We start from the raw sequence: 16341 nt of genomic DNA, 5'->3' as shown, positions 1-16341 counted from the left end.
GTTGATCTTTTCCATTGGCATCTACAACTAAGCTCTGTAGGTGTGTGAATTGACTCCTGATTAACAGCATTTTTAGCTACTAAACAGCCACTAAAGCGACTAAAGATGAATTGTTCTATGCGCTGGTTGCTATGGAACCTTGTCTCCACAGAGAAGAGCCCTTGACATGTTGAAAGCACTCTACTAGAGAACATAAACAAGTGCTTTGGCACTGTGAGTGATGCTGGACCTCAAGCTGTGGATATACAGGCTCCTGGTGTGTGACTCTATCAGATGATGTTCAACAGAATGAAATGTTCTTCATTTAATTTTTTTAATTTTTTTTTTTTTTTTGTGAATGCGTCTGCGCTCCTGTGAATTTTTTTACTGAGAAAACTGTTATATTGTCAATTATGGAAATTGTTGTAACATAATAAAAGAACTAATTTAGCTTAATTGTTCAACTTGTGGTGCAATCTCATTAGCCATTGAGACACTGTACAACATAGGCTCTTTGGAAATACATGCCAAAACTCCAAAAACGTACCTATGCATATACAATTCCATCTGAAATTAACATTAGAGGCAGTAAAATGCCAACAATTTTTTATCACACAAAGTATGATTATAGGGGCAGATTACTGAATAATAAAGGCTTATTTTCGCATGGCTCCTTGCACAATAACACAATGACCTTAAAACCCTTGTATCATATGCATGGATTGTGAACTAATACATTTAACTGTTCCCATCGCATAACCAGCTCCATATGTAAGGCTTTTCTGACATAGTTAACTTGCTTGGTAGCTCATCTGGTACAGCTTTGGGACACAAGTCATGATAAAAGAGCTAAAAGAAGCAAGCTTAAATGGCATGCTTGCTTCAGCAAATGCATTTTTATGCTTTTGTTAACACTGTCAGTCTAGGTTTAAGGTAGGGTTTAGGTGCTACATTATTTTTAACCACAACAGAGCATTAACCTTTTAGTGCCACTCTCTAGACATTTCAGTTCTAAACCTCAGCAATATAGATTCACATTCATATTTTTTAGCCCCACTCAGTGGATATTTCACTTTGAAAGTGTCATGAAACTTGCAAGAACAATGTAATATCATTTTGTAGAAATGTCACCACAGGTACACACCACTGGTACGAAATGTAATCTCTACAGACACTTGAGCATTTATGGATGATGAAGTCACAGGTACTGAAGTGCTGTAGCAATGTCTCCTGAGGGAAAAGATAAGGGTAGGGAATGACAGCAAACCAGCTGAGCTGCTGACAGCAGGACCCTGGAGAAAATGGTCTTTGTAATACAGTGAAACAGAATTTTGGACAGAAGAAAGAAGTTAGGTAGAAAGCTATAGCAAATGGGAGCGAAAGAATCTAAGAGAGACGCATGGACCGCTTTTCTTTAACAGACAGCTTCATAGCTTCGTCTTTCAGAGAACTCTAGTGTTGGCTTATATTCTTTGAGTCTCCTGATGTCACTAAAAGGTCACCCTCTTCCAAGGCTCCAGAATCGCATTGTGTTCCTGCTGCCACTGCCAAAAGTCTTTTACATTATAGAGCAGGTGAATCCACAGCACTCTTTCAGTAAAGTGAGGCCAGTCTTGGTTGCAAAGGGAGTAGTGTTCTGCTGGGCTCTGGGGGGTCTCCTCCCAACATCTACATTGAAGAGGTTCATAGACAAACAGATTTTTATACACAAAGATGCAGCGATTTTACCAAGGGAAAATGTGTAGGTTTTATCATGGTGAGGACAGTTAGGATATTTTCCCATCCATCCTAAGGTTATAAAAATACAAAATATGATGGGTATACTGTAATTATGATATAATTTTTACAGATCAAAAGACTGAGGGCGGTATTATTATATATATTTTTTTTTTAAAGAACTATCTTATGCTCACCAAGGGTGCATTTATTTGATTTTTTTTTTTTTTTTTTTTTTTATATACTGTGAAATATTATTAGGCCTACAATTTACAAATGACTGATTTCTATTTTAATACATTTTAAAGTGTTATTCAAAGCTGAATTTTCAGCAGCCATTACTCGTGGTAATCATTATAATATGCAATATTTAATGTTTGGTGCTCAATAATTTCTTATTATTATCAATGTTGAAAACAGTTGTGCAGCTTAATATTTTTGCGTAAACAATGACATGATTGTTTTTAAGGGTTCTTAGATAAATAGAAAGTTCAAAATAACAGTATTAAATAAATAAAAAAAAATACATTATAAATGTCTTTACCATCACCTTTGGTCAATTTAATGCACCCTTGCTAAATAAAAGTATTAATTCATTTTAAGAAATCTTAGTGAACGCAAACTTCTGAACAATATTGTATGCAAATCAGATTTATTTCATAATATTTTTCATGTAACTTTAATTTTCTTTGTCTAATGCGACACTGACACGGTCCCAGTTTGGCCACAGTGTTTTGTTAAACTGTGACAATACATTATTGGTGAACTGGGAAATCCACTTATGTCATTTTAATGAGGGGAATAAATGTGTACTTGACTGTCATAAGAGTACAATTTCTAACTCATATAATTCATGTGTGTTGAGAACAGGCCAATGAAGGCGTTAAATCAGCGGAATCTAAAATTACTTTATTGTTAATAAGTTGTATTGTTGTGTTATTATTATTATGCATTTTATTAATTACATTTAAAAACAAATGTTGACAGTTTGCCAGTAAGGGCTGCCAGCTTTGACGATAATATTTCATATTTTAGATTTTTTATACTGAAATATTTAAAACATAGACAATGACAAATGATTAGAAAGACATTTAAATGAACATTAACATTAAACATTAAAGTAAACATTACTTTGTTCAACCAACCATAAAAGAATGACTTACTCTTGGTTTGAGAGCTTTTTGGTAATTTGGACTTAAGAAACTCAGCCATCTCTTTGTCCTCCTCCCGTTCCCTGTGTAGCAGAGGTAACTATGATGATTATGGTGCAAAGCATTATGTGAAGACTGACTATTTCATTCATTTTTGCATGGTTTTCATGTCCTTCAGTTAGTTCAAGGTTTGATATTACTGCTGGGAAATGTAATCTAAAAATATAACATGTGCATTCATTTATCATGCATTTATGTTTCTGTATTTATTCATAGTATTCTACCGGCTTTAAAAAAGATTTCTGCTCAGTGGAAGTGAAAAGTTTGCAACTTGTTCCATGACTTATATTTCAGCTTTTCAGAATTGGCTGGTGATGGACCTACAAAGAGCCGGCAACAGGATGGTCACTGCATCTTTAACACCAGCTGGACTAAAAATACATCCAGTACTGTTCAATCTTTCCTCATTTGAAACTTCTTAACATGGTGCAGCAATATAGTAATTGTTCTTTAGCACCCATAATAAGAATGTACTAAAACTGGAAGAATAGATGAAAATAATACATAAAGTCTGTGAAGCATTTTTTGGGGTCAGCTGTCTTTAAATTATATCAATATCTACCATAATTATAGACAACCCTTACAAAAAGTTTATTCAAGTGTGCTATTTGTATACTTATTATAACTAAAAATAAGAAAGTATACTTTCAGTCCACTTTTTATGTACTTCTCAGAAAATATACTTACACTGCACTAAATTGCACTAAAGTATACTCGACTTACTGACATAATATACTTACAGTATATTTGACTGTAAAAGTACTTGTAGTATAGTTGCAGTACAAATGAAAACTAGTTGTGTACTAAACATTTACTACTTTTACTACTAAACGATATGCGTGAGCATTCTGTCCTTTTCAGTGTTTTATCTTCCTGTTTTTGGTTCGTTTACATGTAGGCTATTTGGTTCATGTTGCGTCCATATATCATTCGAACCGCACCAGAGTTTGTTTGGAAGCGGAACAAGATCCATCTTTTCAGCAGTCCGCTTGTTTGGTGCGTACCGGGGTTCGGATCGCACCGTTCACACTTATTCAAATGAACCGCAATAATAGAGCAGTCACACCAGCGTTCGTTTTAATCGAACCAAACATGCCAAGTGTGAACACACCCTAAAAAGTGGGCAAATTTAGTCCCAAGTAGTATTGAAACAGTAAACTTACAAGTATACTTCTAGTAGCCTACATTGATATTAGTTTACTTACTATATAAAGTATATTTAAAAATATACTTGAACTTTACTCAAGTAGAGTTAATAAAATTAACTTGAAGTATACTTATTTTTCGTAAGGGAAGGCAAAGCATAAACATAAACACTGAGTCCAGATTCAATCACAAATTTGTGCAGACGCCACAAGCCTGAATTAAATTCCTGAAATCACAGCAGCATGGCTTTATTACAAATAAAATCCTATTACTTATGTACATATAGGGTGAGTAATGTTTTTTTCCCCTCAGGCCTTCGACAGAATCCTGTCTGCCTCGGAATTGAGCTCAGTCAGAGATTTAATAAAGGGTGCAAATGAATTGTGTGTCAGCCTCCATCTTTTTCCAGCATTGCTGATATTGGCTCACCTGAGGCGCTCAAACTCCACGTCATCTACCAGGAAGTCTCTTGCCTCCACTAATTTATGAATCTGTTTCAGAAACTCTTCCTCCTTCTGTTTGTCTTCATTAGACTTGTCATTATCTGAAAATGGATTTTAACACTTCTTACTCTAACAGACAAAACAAAACAAAATAATCTATGCAAAATGAGGTTGGGATTTAGTGGTTTAAGTAGTAGTGCATGCTTTCTTGTTGTGTTACTTTTAGAAAATTGTAAAACATTTCAACAAAGAGAGATCTCAAATTTGTATCGGTAACTTTAGTAAAGGTACAGTGAAAGGGACTTTTAAATCGGTAAACTGTAAAAACAAAAACATTGATCGCTAATAAAGTTTTACTTAGCCTTTTTTTTTTCTTTTTTTTTTTTTATGTAATATATGCCAGAGGCATTTCCAGATCTCACCTGGGATAGACAGAAGCTTTTGAAGCTCTTTCTTCAGTCTTGTAATTTCTTTACATAACTGGATATCATCCATCCTGCAAAATAAAAGGACACGCAAACATGTTAAGTTCATACTGTTCTAAAGCATGAGAAGCATTTAAATGATTCACTAAAAACAACATCAATGATAACCTATAAAGCTGGTAACCTGCTTAATTTCATAACATTTAAATTAATTAATTTTATTTCACTCTAAATGAAAAATGTTATTTAACATCACTGAACCAACTTAAATATCCTAGGTTAAACCAACAAAGCTAAATTTAAGTGAAGGATCGGGTAAAAATAGTTGGCGACGACACTTTGTAAAGAAACATTACACGCCTATTACGCGTTTTTAGTTGAAAACGTTGTCGTGTAAATGGCCCCTAAACAGAGTGGGAAACAGGAACTAAAGGAAACTGAGCAGAATGTCAAAACCAAACATAATCATTACAAACACTGTACACTGCCTACTTAAAAAAAAAGAAGTAAAACAGTAGGCATTATTCTACCATTAACATTTAAACAGTCAGTTTTCTACACTGTTGTCACATGACCTCATGTTGAAAGTATAATCCAATGAGTTGTCAGATAGCCAGATAGTTATTTAGAATGCATTTAGTCCGTAAACCTGTTTGCTCATGTCAACATTCTTGCCAATATCGCTGTTTGCTATAAATCCGCATTTCAGTCCCATTTTAAAGAAAATATGCAGGATAATGGTAATAATAGGATTTCTCTCTATATCTCTCTGGTTTAGTTGAGACAAGCAGTTGAGGCTGAGCACCAATAAAACACTCGGGAAGAAATGCCCCACTGATTTTGTAATAGGCAATGCTCTTCCCCAAACGATTGTGAGGGGAAACCGATATACATGCATTAGACACTCTGGCAGCATCAAAAGCAAAGCATTAGCATTTTAATGAGGGGCAGCTGGCTGATTGTAGCTCTTGTTAATGGGAAAAAGAAGGACGGATGACTGTAGATGTGATCTCAGATCAACTTTACAAACTGCTCAAGGCTTGTGAGTTTGGCTGTTGACTATCATTTATAATTGATTTATAAAACTTTTTTTTTGCATTCATTAGTAGTTCATTGTCCATGTAGTTATTGTGTTTTATTATATCTGGAGTGTGAAAATGTATACTAATAAAAGAATATTCATAAACGTAATATTGTTCTGGTTTTATTTTTAGTGTTCTGTTCCTGGTTGCCTTTGCCAGTTTATCTCCATGGTTTTTGTTTGAGCTCGCACATGTTTCTGATTATGTTAATTAGCCCTGTCTGTATTTAAGCCCTTACGTTTGCATTTATGTTGATGTGGTTGTGACTTCTCATATTCCTGAGTATTTGCTTAAGTCACAGGCAGAAAATTAACTTTCTGCAGTAATTGCAGCAGTCTTACAGGCTTTCAATAACTGGATGGCTCTGAAAATAAGCCAGCACATCACCGGTTTCAAAAGCACCGGTTTTAAGCAAGTCATGATTGACAGACTAAAGGTTTGAGACCTTTTGCCAGTGAATCCAAACTCTGCTAAATCTAAAACGGATTCATTTAATTGAATTAGACAATTTTTAAATAAAATAAATTGTCAGGTTGGATGAAGGGAGCGAGAACTCAATTGCAGGAAAAAGGCTTTTATTACTCAAACAATAAAACAAAAACTACCCCGAGGGGGAAAACATGCCTTGACTTTAACTTGGCTAGGCATGACACATAAGGTACATTCAACATACAAATGACATGCAAACAACAACGAACCATGGGCGGCGTCAGTAGGGCAAGACGCCTGGGAGGCACCGGCAGGGCAATGAGCCTGGGGGCGGCCTCTGGGCCGACAGCAGGCTTTGGAACGACATCCAGGCCTTGTGGGACGCAGGAAGTCTTCCTCCTCCGTTTCCGAGAGCAAGGGGGCGCGTTGCAGCCTCTTCGGCACCCACTGGGGGCGCTGCAACCTTCCCAGTCTGGCAAGCAAGAAACTCCACAAAACCCCCAAAAGTTAGGTGATCCAGGCCTCTCATTGTCCACCAGCTGAGGAGGGTCATCAAGGGCAGCGTTAAAAATATCCTTGAGAGCAGCGTTGTTGAACCCCAGCCCCTCTACAGCATCACTGAACTCTAGAGCAAACTTCCTCAGATCAGTCCCCCTTTGACGGAGGGAGCTCAAGGCCTTGAACTGGAGAATGAGCTCATAGAGGGGGCTGGAGAGAGTGGAGGCTGGTGGATGGTGCAAGCCCTTCTTCTGCTCAGTCCTCATAATGGCTGGTTCGTTCTGTCAGGTTGGGTGAAGGGAGCAAGGACTCAATTGCAGGAAAAAGGCTTTTATCACTCAAACAATAAAACAAGAACAAACAAAAACTACCCAGAGGGGGAAAACAAAACTAGGCTAGGCTAGGCTAGGCACATAAGGTACATTCAACATGCAAACAACAACAAACCAGCACAGGACTGCAAACACAGGGAGAATAAATAGGGAGCAAACAAGGCAGGTAACGAGGGAGGACAGGTGGGGCAAATGAACCAAATAATCAGGTAACAAGGTGGGTGGGGTTAGACAATAGACAGGAGAGCACATGGCACAAGGAAAAGTGACAAGCCATGTGCTCACACCAAACATGACAAAAACAAATCTCAAGCCATGTGCTTACACAAAACCAGACATGAACACGCAGCCAATGAGAACACTCATAAGCCACGTGTTCACACAAAACATGACAACATGAAAGCACACAGCTAGTGTAAAACACAAGCTGTGTGCTACACAGCAAAAGACAAAACATGACATGAAAGCACGCGGCCGGCGTAAACACGAACCGTGTGCTACACAGGACACAACACACGGCAGACGGAAGAGCGTACGGCTCGAGTGAACTCGAAAACCGCACGCTCACGAGACAAGACAGAGCGCACGAGAACGAGCGAAAGCCCATTCCGTCCACTCACAACAGCAAACAAATACACGAAGCATGGATGTCTGAATCCCGACACAGAACTGAAACCAAACTAGGCCGACGTGCTGGGATCCAAACACGATGCCCCGCACATGTAACAAGGCAAGTAGACAAAAGTTTGGAAAAAATGTTTTTATATATATATATTTTTTTAAATATTTTTAAATATAAAGCTGGTTGAAATCTCCTTGGTCGTGTGTTCTCTATAGCCACCAACCGAACCAAGACTGGATTTATTTTTGAGGCTTTTTTCTCCCCCTTCACTATTGACCTGCCGGCCATCCAACTGCTCTGCCTTGAGCAAAAGGACCTTTCACTTTTTTTTACCCCACCAGCCTCAGCGAGTGGTCCAAGGCACGGTTTGAAGTGAACAGTCCTCGGGAAGATTTCGTCGCACATGTGGAGTGGGTGCTGGTGAATACCAGATCGGCATTCACCATCTGTCATGCTGAGGACGACATCACCAGCCCTACTCCGGACCCAGAGTCCAGCCAGCCACTGCCCACACACTGCACGGAGCTAACATTAGAGCCCCCCGCAGATGGAGAGCCCGAGTCTGCTGCTCTGCATGAGCCAGTGCCAGAGATGAGGACTGAGCCAAACATCGCCCAAACCCCACATAGAGTCTGACCAGGAGCATGAGCCGACAACACTGTGAGTGAGTGAGCTGCAGCTGGCCTTTGCAAATATTTATGAAGATTTATGAAGAGCATATTTCCCTGATTCTCCCATCCCCACTGGTCCCATCCAGCTCTAAGTCTTCTGTGTCTCCATTGGATCCACCCAGCTCAAAATCCCATGTGTTCCCGCTAGTTCCACCCAGCTCAAAGTCTCCTGTGTCTCCAGGGTTCCACCCAGCCTCCCTCTCCCACCTCCTCTTCCAAAATCAGCCAGTCTGTCAGCCCCACCTCAACTCATTCCCTTCAGCCCCTCGATTTCTCCTCTAATACCACTCTGTTGTGTGGACCTACCTAGCTCCGCCCAGCTAAGAGGATCCCCTGGCTCTGCCTCCAGCCTCTGAGCCCATCACTCCACCTCGGCCTGTCAGCTCCTCCTTGGCTCCTCCCTCCCTCGGCTCCACCTGGGACCATCGTCCTTATGGCTTCACCTGGCTCCAACTTGGTCCTTGGTCGCTCAGCCACATTCCTCCGGTGCCCTGGTTTCACCTCGGATACTCCTCGCTGTGGCTCCGCCTCAGTCTCCAGAGCCTTTGGTGTTGTGTGATCACTTCAGCTCTCTGTCTGCACCCTGGTCTCCTCTTCCATCTCAATTAGTCATCCCCCTGGTGTCATCATTAAAACCTCCACCTTGGCTTCTCCCTCCCTAAACTCCGCCGTGGGACATCGTCCTGGCTGCACTTTGGTTGCCCGTCTGGCTCCTCCTGCTCCTGGCTTCTCCCTGGCTCCTCCTTCCCTCCACTCCCCATGGACTGTTCTGCCTGCCCCTGATTGGTTACATCTCTGTCCAGCTCCATATCCTCCACCTGAGCCCCCTCCCGCCTCTGTTTGACTGTTACGGCGCTATTAAATATAATTCTGGTTAAATTCTCATTGGTCATGCGATTTCTACAGCCACCAACCCTGACAATTATATTAATATTATAATATTATATATAATTTTTATATTAATTATAATAATTTGTTAATCAAAAAACAATAACATGGCTACACTTTCAACTCAAAAAGTGTTTGATGTACAAAAAAAAAATCAAATATAAATATTAATATGTAAGGTATAATCTACAGTCAGCAGGATATTATCACAAAATAAATCCAGGCAGGGTGATCTGGGCACATTTATTAATGAAATACATTTCTGTCAGGACCACTATTGTCAAATACGATTGGCCATTAGCATTGTCACGAATGGACTTAATCAAAATGCTCTAGACATCATAAAACCTTCCCCCTCTCCCCTGTTGTCATCGTCCCCTCAAACCAGTTCTCTTCAAAGACCGTTATCACCTCTATTTCCCTGAACGATCTCCGCAAGAGACTGTGTCTGCAACCCTCAAAGACAGCACAGGAGACCAGACGGCACGAGCCATTTGGTCAAAGACATAGAGATAAACTTCCAATACACAAGGACATTTACTCCATTCTTACCCACAAACTTTTCCAAATGTTTATAGTATTTCTCCTGTGTTTTATGCATGTCCCTATGTTTTATTAGCCTAGTAATGATTTTTTAGTTAGGGTTAGAGTAACTTCTAATGTTGATATCCAAAGATGATGTATCACTGCTTTAACATCTTCAAATCCCCTCTTTCTTGGTATCAAAAGAATCCTCTTTTGATTTTATAATAAATGGTGTACAATATGTTATGATAAATTGCATCATGCTATTTTTACCATACTTCTGTGTAAAGACTGCACAAATTCTCCATGCCAGCATGAACATGCAAATGGGGATAAGATGGAACAAAGACTTTCTCCTGGTCATATATGATTGGTCACCTCACCAAATGGGTGTGAACTGAGAGGACCTTTAAGAGTGTGTGATTAGTTCAGATCTTTGCTCAATCTCTTTGAGATGTCTCCTTCTGGCAACTTCATCTTCAAGTTAACTTCTTTGGATTCAACATGGACCAAGTTAATTTCTTTGGATGCAACGTGGACCACCCCAAGAACCCAAACGAACACTTCAGCGCACTCCTGGCAAAATCATTAAGAATCTCCAGCATCTGGACTTGTTCAGCAACCGAAGTCAATGCAAGTACCCGCCTTTAGATGCGTTTCTAAGTTATTGTGCCCCTTTAAGTTGACCCTGATTCTTTGATGTTTCTCGTAGGTTGTTGTGGTTAACTGATTGTAATCTTGCCATTCTCTTTTCTTCTCTCTCTTTCTTCACTTTTCTTTACTTTCTTGATTCTGTATACAATCTTTGCTTAGTTTAGTTGTGTGTGTAGCCTACCGTAGTTTCGTTTATTAAACCATTATATCCACGCTTTATTGTCTCTGTGTTTGCCACTCACAAAAAGTCACTTAAACATCTTGATCTAGCGATACCTATGCTATTGCCCTGCTAGTACTTTATTTACTTTAGTTGGAAAAAGTTATTCTTTCTTGGCCAGGAAGATAATATATTTCCTAGAATTAATTGATTATGCTTTCTGTTCATTGGATGAACTGATAAAATAATTGTACTATTAATTCTGCTATAGTCAATTCTAAAAAAATAATTCAAATATTTATAATTAATTATAATCTGTTAAAATATATATATATCTTTTGAGCTAATTTGCTACAGCATATAGTTTGGATTGGCGGTATGGTTCTGTTCTGGGCGAGAACCCCCTGCGCATCCATGCAGCCTAGCATGGATAAGAGCAGGGAGAACAGCAATAACCCCCCCTTAGGGTAAACAGAACAGAACCAACATGGATGTATTGCAGATATCATTAATTCAAGATTTTAAGTACAACATGATTCAAGAATTTATTCTGATTCAAAGGGCACTCAGAAGGCCAGATACTGACTGCACGAGAGGAGGAGCTGGGGATTGAGGAGGGTAATTAGCTCCTGAGAAGGCGATACTTACTAATAATACTGAAAGAGCTTATATATGTATACAGTGATAGGTGTTGTATTCCTATAGGTAGACATGGATCAGCTGAGAGTCAGCTGATGTGAGCTTGACTAACTGCCAGAACTAACACTACTCTTAATAAATGGCAAAAAAAAAAAAAAAAAAGGAAAAGGAAAAAAGATGAAATTCTGAAATTCATGTATACATTTTTTAATTAAACGTTTCACTGTTGGCCCTGATAACATAATGTGTAATAAAAAAGAAGTATTTTCACTAGTGGTTACAGATATTTGGGTCTCAGAGTATATATTATAGGTATTTACATGTGAAAATCAGTTTACTCACATGTATCTGAGCTCAGATTCCCTCCTGACCAAAATGTCTCTGATCCGTTCAATCTTACAGAGTTCCCCCTCAATGTCTCCCACTGTGGTAGTAGAGTCCGCCATTGAGACCACGTCTGCCTCTGTAAACACAGAAACAAGAAGATCTGGACTAAAACCACACTGATCATCACAACCACAAGGAGATGAATACAGCTCAAATTGCGTTCTATAGAACATTTCAGATTTAATGCAATGTCTTCTCTTTCAAGATTAGCAGTGCTTGTGCAGAATTTCTGAAAAGTGAGGTACATTTGAAGATGCATCAATCAATAAACAACCACTGAGCCTCTTTAATAGCATACGTAAAGGAAGTGCAAGTGTAAAGTAAACCTATACAATTCCTTCAGGTCTATCATTACTACCTTCTTCCTTTTCTTTAATAGATTCTTAACCTCTTAAACCTCTTCACCAACTTCATCCGTATCCCTCCTGCAACAATGAATCAAAGCTTTAGCAGCAGCAGAAAATTGCAGCATGTCGAGGTTACCAGCCTCGGCTGTCAGACAACAAATTATTACTTGCAAGAGGCCTAGCATAACTCTTCGTCTGATCCTACAGTTGGTAATGTAACTGCTACTTTCTCATGAGTGGCATGGTAACCATTATGCAAGGCTGAGGCTAACATGTTCTGTCAGTTTACATTAACATTTAATCAGATGCTTTCATCCAAGGCAAATTAGAATTGAGGAAAACAGAAGCAATCAAACCAACAATAGGCCAACAATATCAAAAGCATCGTAAGCCTAAGTGGATTGTAGAACCATTGGCACCAATTGTCTCTATGATCAACTTAGCTCACAATGCTTTTGAGAAACGCAGCCCTGGCCAATATACAGTGGTCTGTTACTAGAAAATAAATGAAGATGCTCTATATTATTTGCAGAAATATTCAAATAATAATAACAAATAATATAATATTCATTGTGGGCTCTCGTCAGTGTGTACGTTGTGTTGGACTGCTATTCTAAGTTGACATTTGCCTTGTGGATTATTAAAACCTGTTATACTTCATCTTTATCATTGTGTGTTTGTCTTGCACCACACAACCCGTGACAGAAGACTCGACGGAAAGTGAAAGTAAGCGGTTTGCCTGTTTTCGTTTGTTATGGACATCCCTGCTGTGAAGCTACTGTGCCTTGAGCAGGGAAAACTCACTTAGAGGATTTCCTCGATCTGGCCTACCTAACGACTTTCCCGGACGACTGCCTCATCTCGTTTTTGCTCACTGGACTGAACACATCAATACGAGAGCAGTTGTACGGGGAGGCTCCTCGAGGGAGCTTTGCCGCCTTTGTGGAGTGGTTGCTGGTATCCTGTGGATCTGCATTCACTGTGGATGACGTTACCTGCCCCACTCCCAACCCAGTGCCCAGCCCGGGCCCATCAGACTGTGTGGAGCAGCATAAGTCCGCAGACGTCGAGCCCTTCTCTGCCACGAACTGTGAGCCAACACCATCAAAGGTGTGTGAGCTGAACATCGCCACGGAGCCTGAGTTGCGTTAGTCGTACCAGGTGCGTGTGCCGTCTGCGACATCTGCCGCCAAGGGAGTGTTTGTGGAATCAGAGGGCAAGGATGAGAGCCCCGCCTGCCTTCCCGCCACTGAGAGTGAGACTCTGGCAGCACTAAATATTGACTGTGAGAGAAAATAATTCAATATTACCCCGTACCATCTTGTTCGCAGAATCTTCTTCATTTGTCTCGTCAGTCCCGCCCAGCCTCCCTGTCCCACCATCTCTTTTAACCACTATAAAAGGTTTGACTGGTCTCATTGGACTATTTATTATTCTCCAGTTTCGTCCTCAGCCACTCCTGCCACACAGTCGTCACTGTCTCTCACCAATCCATCTGTGTTTTCTTCTCTTCTCAGTGACGTGGTTCCACCTCGGGTCTGCTGGGAGCCATCTCCTCCTGGGTGAGAAGAGCCTGAGACTCCGCCTACAGCCTCAGCGGACTTCACTCCTCCTCGACCTGTCACCCTGGCTCCTGCACTCCTCCCGCCCTCGATTCCAGAACTTGCCACTGCTCTCCGCCCCTTCAACCCTTCGACTACGGCCCACGCTCAGCCCTCCCTCAGGTTCCGCCTCCACCCTCGGTCGCTCCAGCTCACCCTCTGGCCTTCAGAGTTCAGACCCACACTTCCATCTTGGGAGGTTGTCTCTGCATTATCCTGCTGAAAGAGGCCACAGCCACCAGGGAATACAGTTTCCATGAAACAATGTATGGTCTGTAACAATGCTTAGGTAGGTGGTATGTGTCAAAGTAACATCCACATGGATGGCAGTACCCAAGGTTTCCCAGGAAAACATTGCCCAAAGCATCACACTGCCTCCGCCGGCTTGCCTTCTTCCCATAGTCCATCCTGGAGCCATGTGTTCCCCAGGTAAGCGACGCACATGCACCCGGCCATCCACATGATGTAAAAGTAAACATGATTCATCAGACCAGGCCACCTCCTTCCATTGCTCCGTGGTCCAGTTCTGTTGCTCACTGTTGGCGCTTTCGGCGGTGGACAGGGGTCAACATGAGCACCCTAACTGGTCTGCGGCTATGCAGCCCCATACGCAACAAACTGCGATGCACTGTTTATTCTGACACCTTTCTATCAGAACCAGCATTAACTTCTTGAGCAATTTGAGCTACAGTAGCTTGTCTGTTGGATCGCACCACACAGGCCAGCTTTAGCTCCCCACGCGCATCAGTGAGCCTTGGCCACCCATGACCATGTTGCCAGTTCACCACTGTTCCTTCCTTGGACCACTTTTGATAGATACTGACTACTGCATACCGGGAACACCCCACAAGAGCTGCAGTTTTGGAGACCCTCTGACCCAGTCGTCTAGCCATCACAATTTGGCCCTTCTTAAACTCGCTCAAATCCTTACGCTTGCCCATTTTTCCTGCTTCAAACACATCAACTTTGAGAACAAAATGTTCACTTGCTGCCTAATATATCCCACCCACTAACAGGTGTCGTATTGAAGAGATAATCAGTGTTATTCACTTCAACTGTCAGTGGTCATAATGCTATGCCTGATCAGTATTGTTTGCACTGTTATTCTTGTATTATTTATATACTATTATAGTATTTATTAACATTTTAATGTGTGTGTGTGTCTCTCTCTCTCTCTCCATGTGTGTGTGTGTGTTTGTGTGTGTTTTTTAAACAGATTAAACAGCCATTTCGTATTCCTGTACTTTCTACAAGCCAGAAGAACAACATGCAATACATTTCTTGTCTGACTCACTGATATTAATGGTATGAATTTGACCTTTTCCTCTTTCTTATTTGGCTCACATGACCGTCTGTATTTCCAAACCATCAACAGGCATCTTAAGGTACTGAGAAGACACTAACATCTAGATTACAAAAGCCAAGAAGCAAGTGTCTCCTTCGTGCACAAGTTAACAACTCCACTGAAGCATTGAGGCTTTTTATGTCAAGATAGATAAGGAAAAATCATTCAAATGCATGTACTCTGAGTGAGAAAGCAGTAGAATGGATTTGATACAGTACAGAAAAGAACTTGAACTTGATTTTTTTTTTCGTTTAGAGATGTAATAGAAAGCATGTAAAGGAAATAAAGCCTAAATCAAATACGATCTGTGTCACGCTGAGATGTCCTTTTACTGTTTTTCTTCATAAATCGTGGTCATTCACAGTTCTTAGGCTACCTCAAAAAAGCATACATTTGACAGTAGCCTATTTTTACGGTAAAATATGAACTAAATATTTACAAGTTTTCATCATGGTACGGTAACAAATTAACAGGGTTTTACTGTAACATTTTAGTAGCTTAGTATAAATAAAACAAAATGGAATTGCTTATTTGAGTGGACCACAGTTGCTTTACCCTGATGATCTCCATAAGATTATTTAACAAAACTCTATTACAACGGTTCAGTAGTAAGAGACAGCAGAAGGTTCACTGCCCTGTGCTAGAAGAGCAGAGGGGTACACACAGTTAAGCAAATTTAATGAAGCCAATATGACAGTAAACTCAACATCAGCACCGGGAAAGACACGTTCTTTCTTCTATCCCCAATCCCCTTCATACATCTCTCTTTGTAACTGTTACTATTAATACCATCATTTCAAGCCACACAATCTCAAAAGACAAAAGTAGAACATTTAAGTTATTAATGGCTAAACTATGAGCTGTTTTCAGATCTCAGCATAACATCTATTTTAACCTGAACCCAATCTCTACATGAGCTGAAGTTCCACCTGTAGCATTCAATCTGCACAAAGTCCAATGGACAAGAAAATGCAAGTGTTCTGACAGGTTTTGATACAGTGACAGGTGTAGGGATACCTGTTTGGTCCACATCTGTTTTCCATCTCGTGCATTCCAGGGATCCATACTGACAGGATGCTCTGCGCTTTTCATCCATCACGAGTCACTGAAGCCTTATTTTGTACGAGTATATAAACAAATCCTGACTTAGTTGAGATATGCAAAGCAAGAGAGCACGCTAAAATAATGCAGCGGATCCAGCGGTTCTCGTTACTGAGGAAAATAGCGACGGCAGAGGATTA

At 40.4% G+C, this 16341-nt stretch overlaps 1 protein-coding gene across 1 annotated transcript; it reads right to left on the bottom strand.

Moving 5' to 3' along the window:
- Positions 1–333: 333 nt before the first annotated feature.
- On the bottom strand, positions 334–16332 carry pik3r6a (phosphoinositide-3-kinase, regulatory subunit 6a). Its single transcript, XM_084426593.1, has 6 exons — positions 16118–16332; positions 11763–11883; positions 4918–4991; positions 4482–4596; positions 2859–2929; positions 334–1647 (listed from the first exon to the last, which is right to left on the bottom strand). Exons 1-6 carry the CDS (start codon positions 16194–16196, stop codon positions 1538–1540), a joined length of 570 nt encoding a protein of 189 aa, XP_084282719.1. The 5' UTR covers positions 16197–16332; the 3' UTR covers positions 334–1537.
- Between the last annotated feature and the right edge of the window lie 9 nt (positions 16333–16341).

Source organism: Rutilus rutilus (assembly GCF_951802725.1).
Source record: "Rutilus rutilus genome assembly, chromosome: 12".
Taxonomy (NCBI): Eukaryota; Metazoa; Chordata; class Actinopteri; order Cypriniformes; family Leuciscidae; genus Rutilus; species Rutilus rutilus.
The sequence above is the reverse complement of the archived record's forward strand: the minus strand, read 5'-3'. Positions and strand labels throughout refer to the sequence as shown.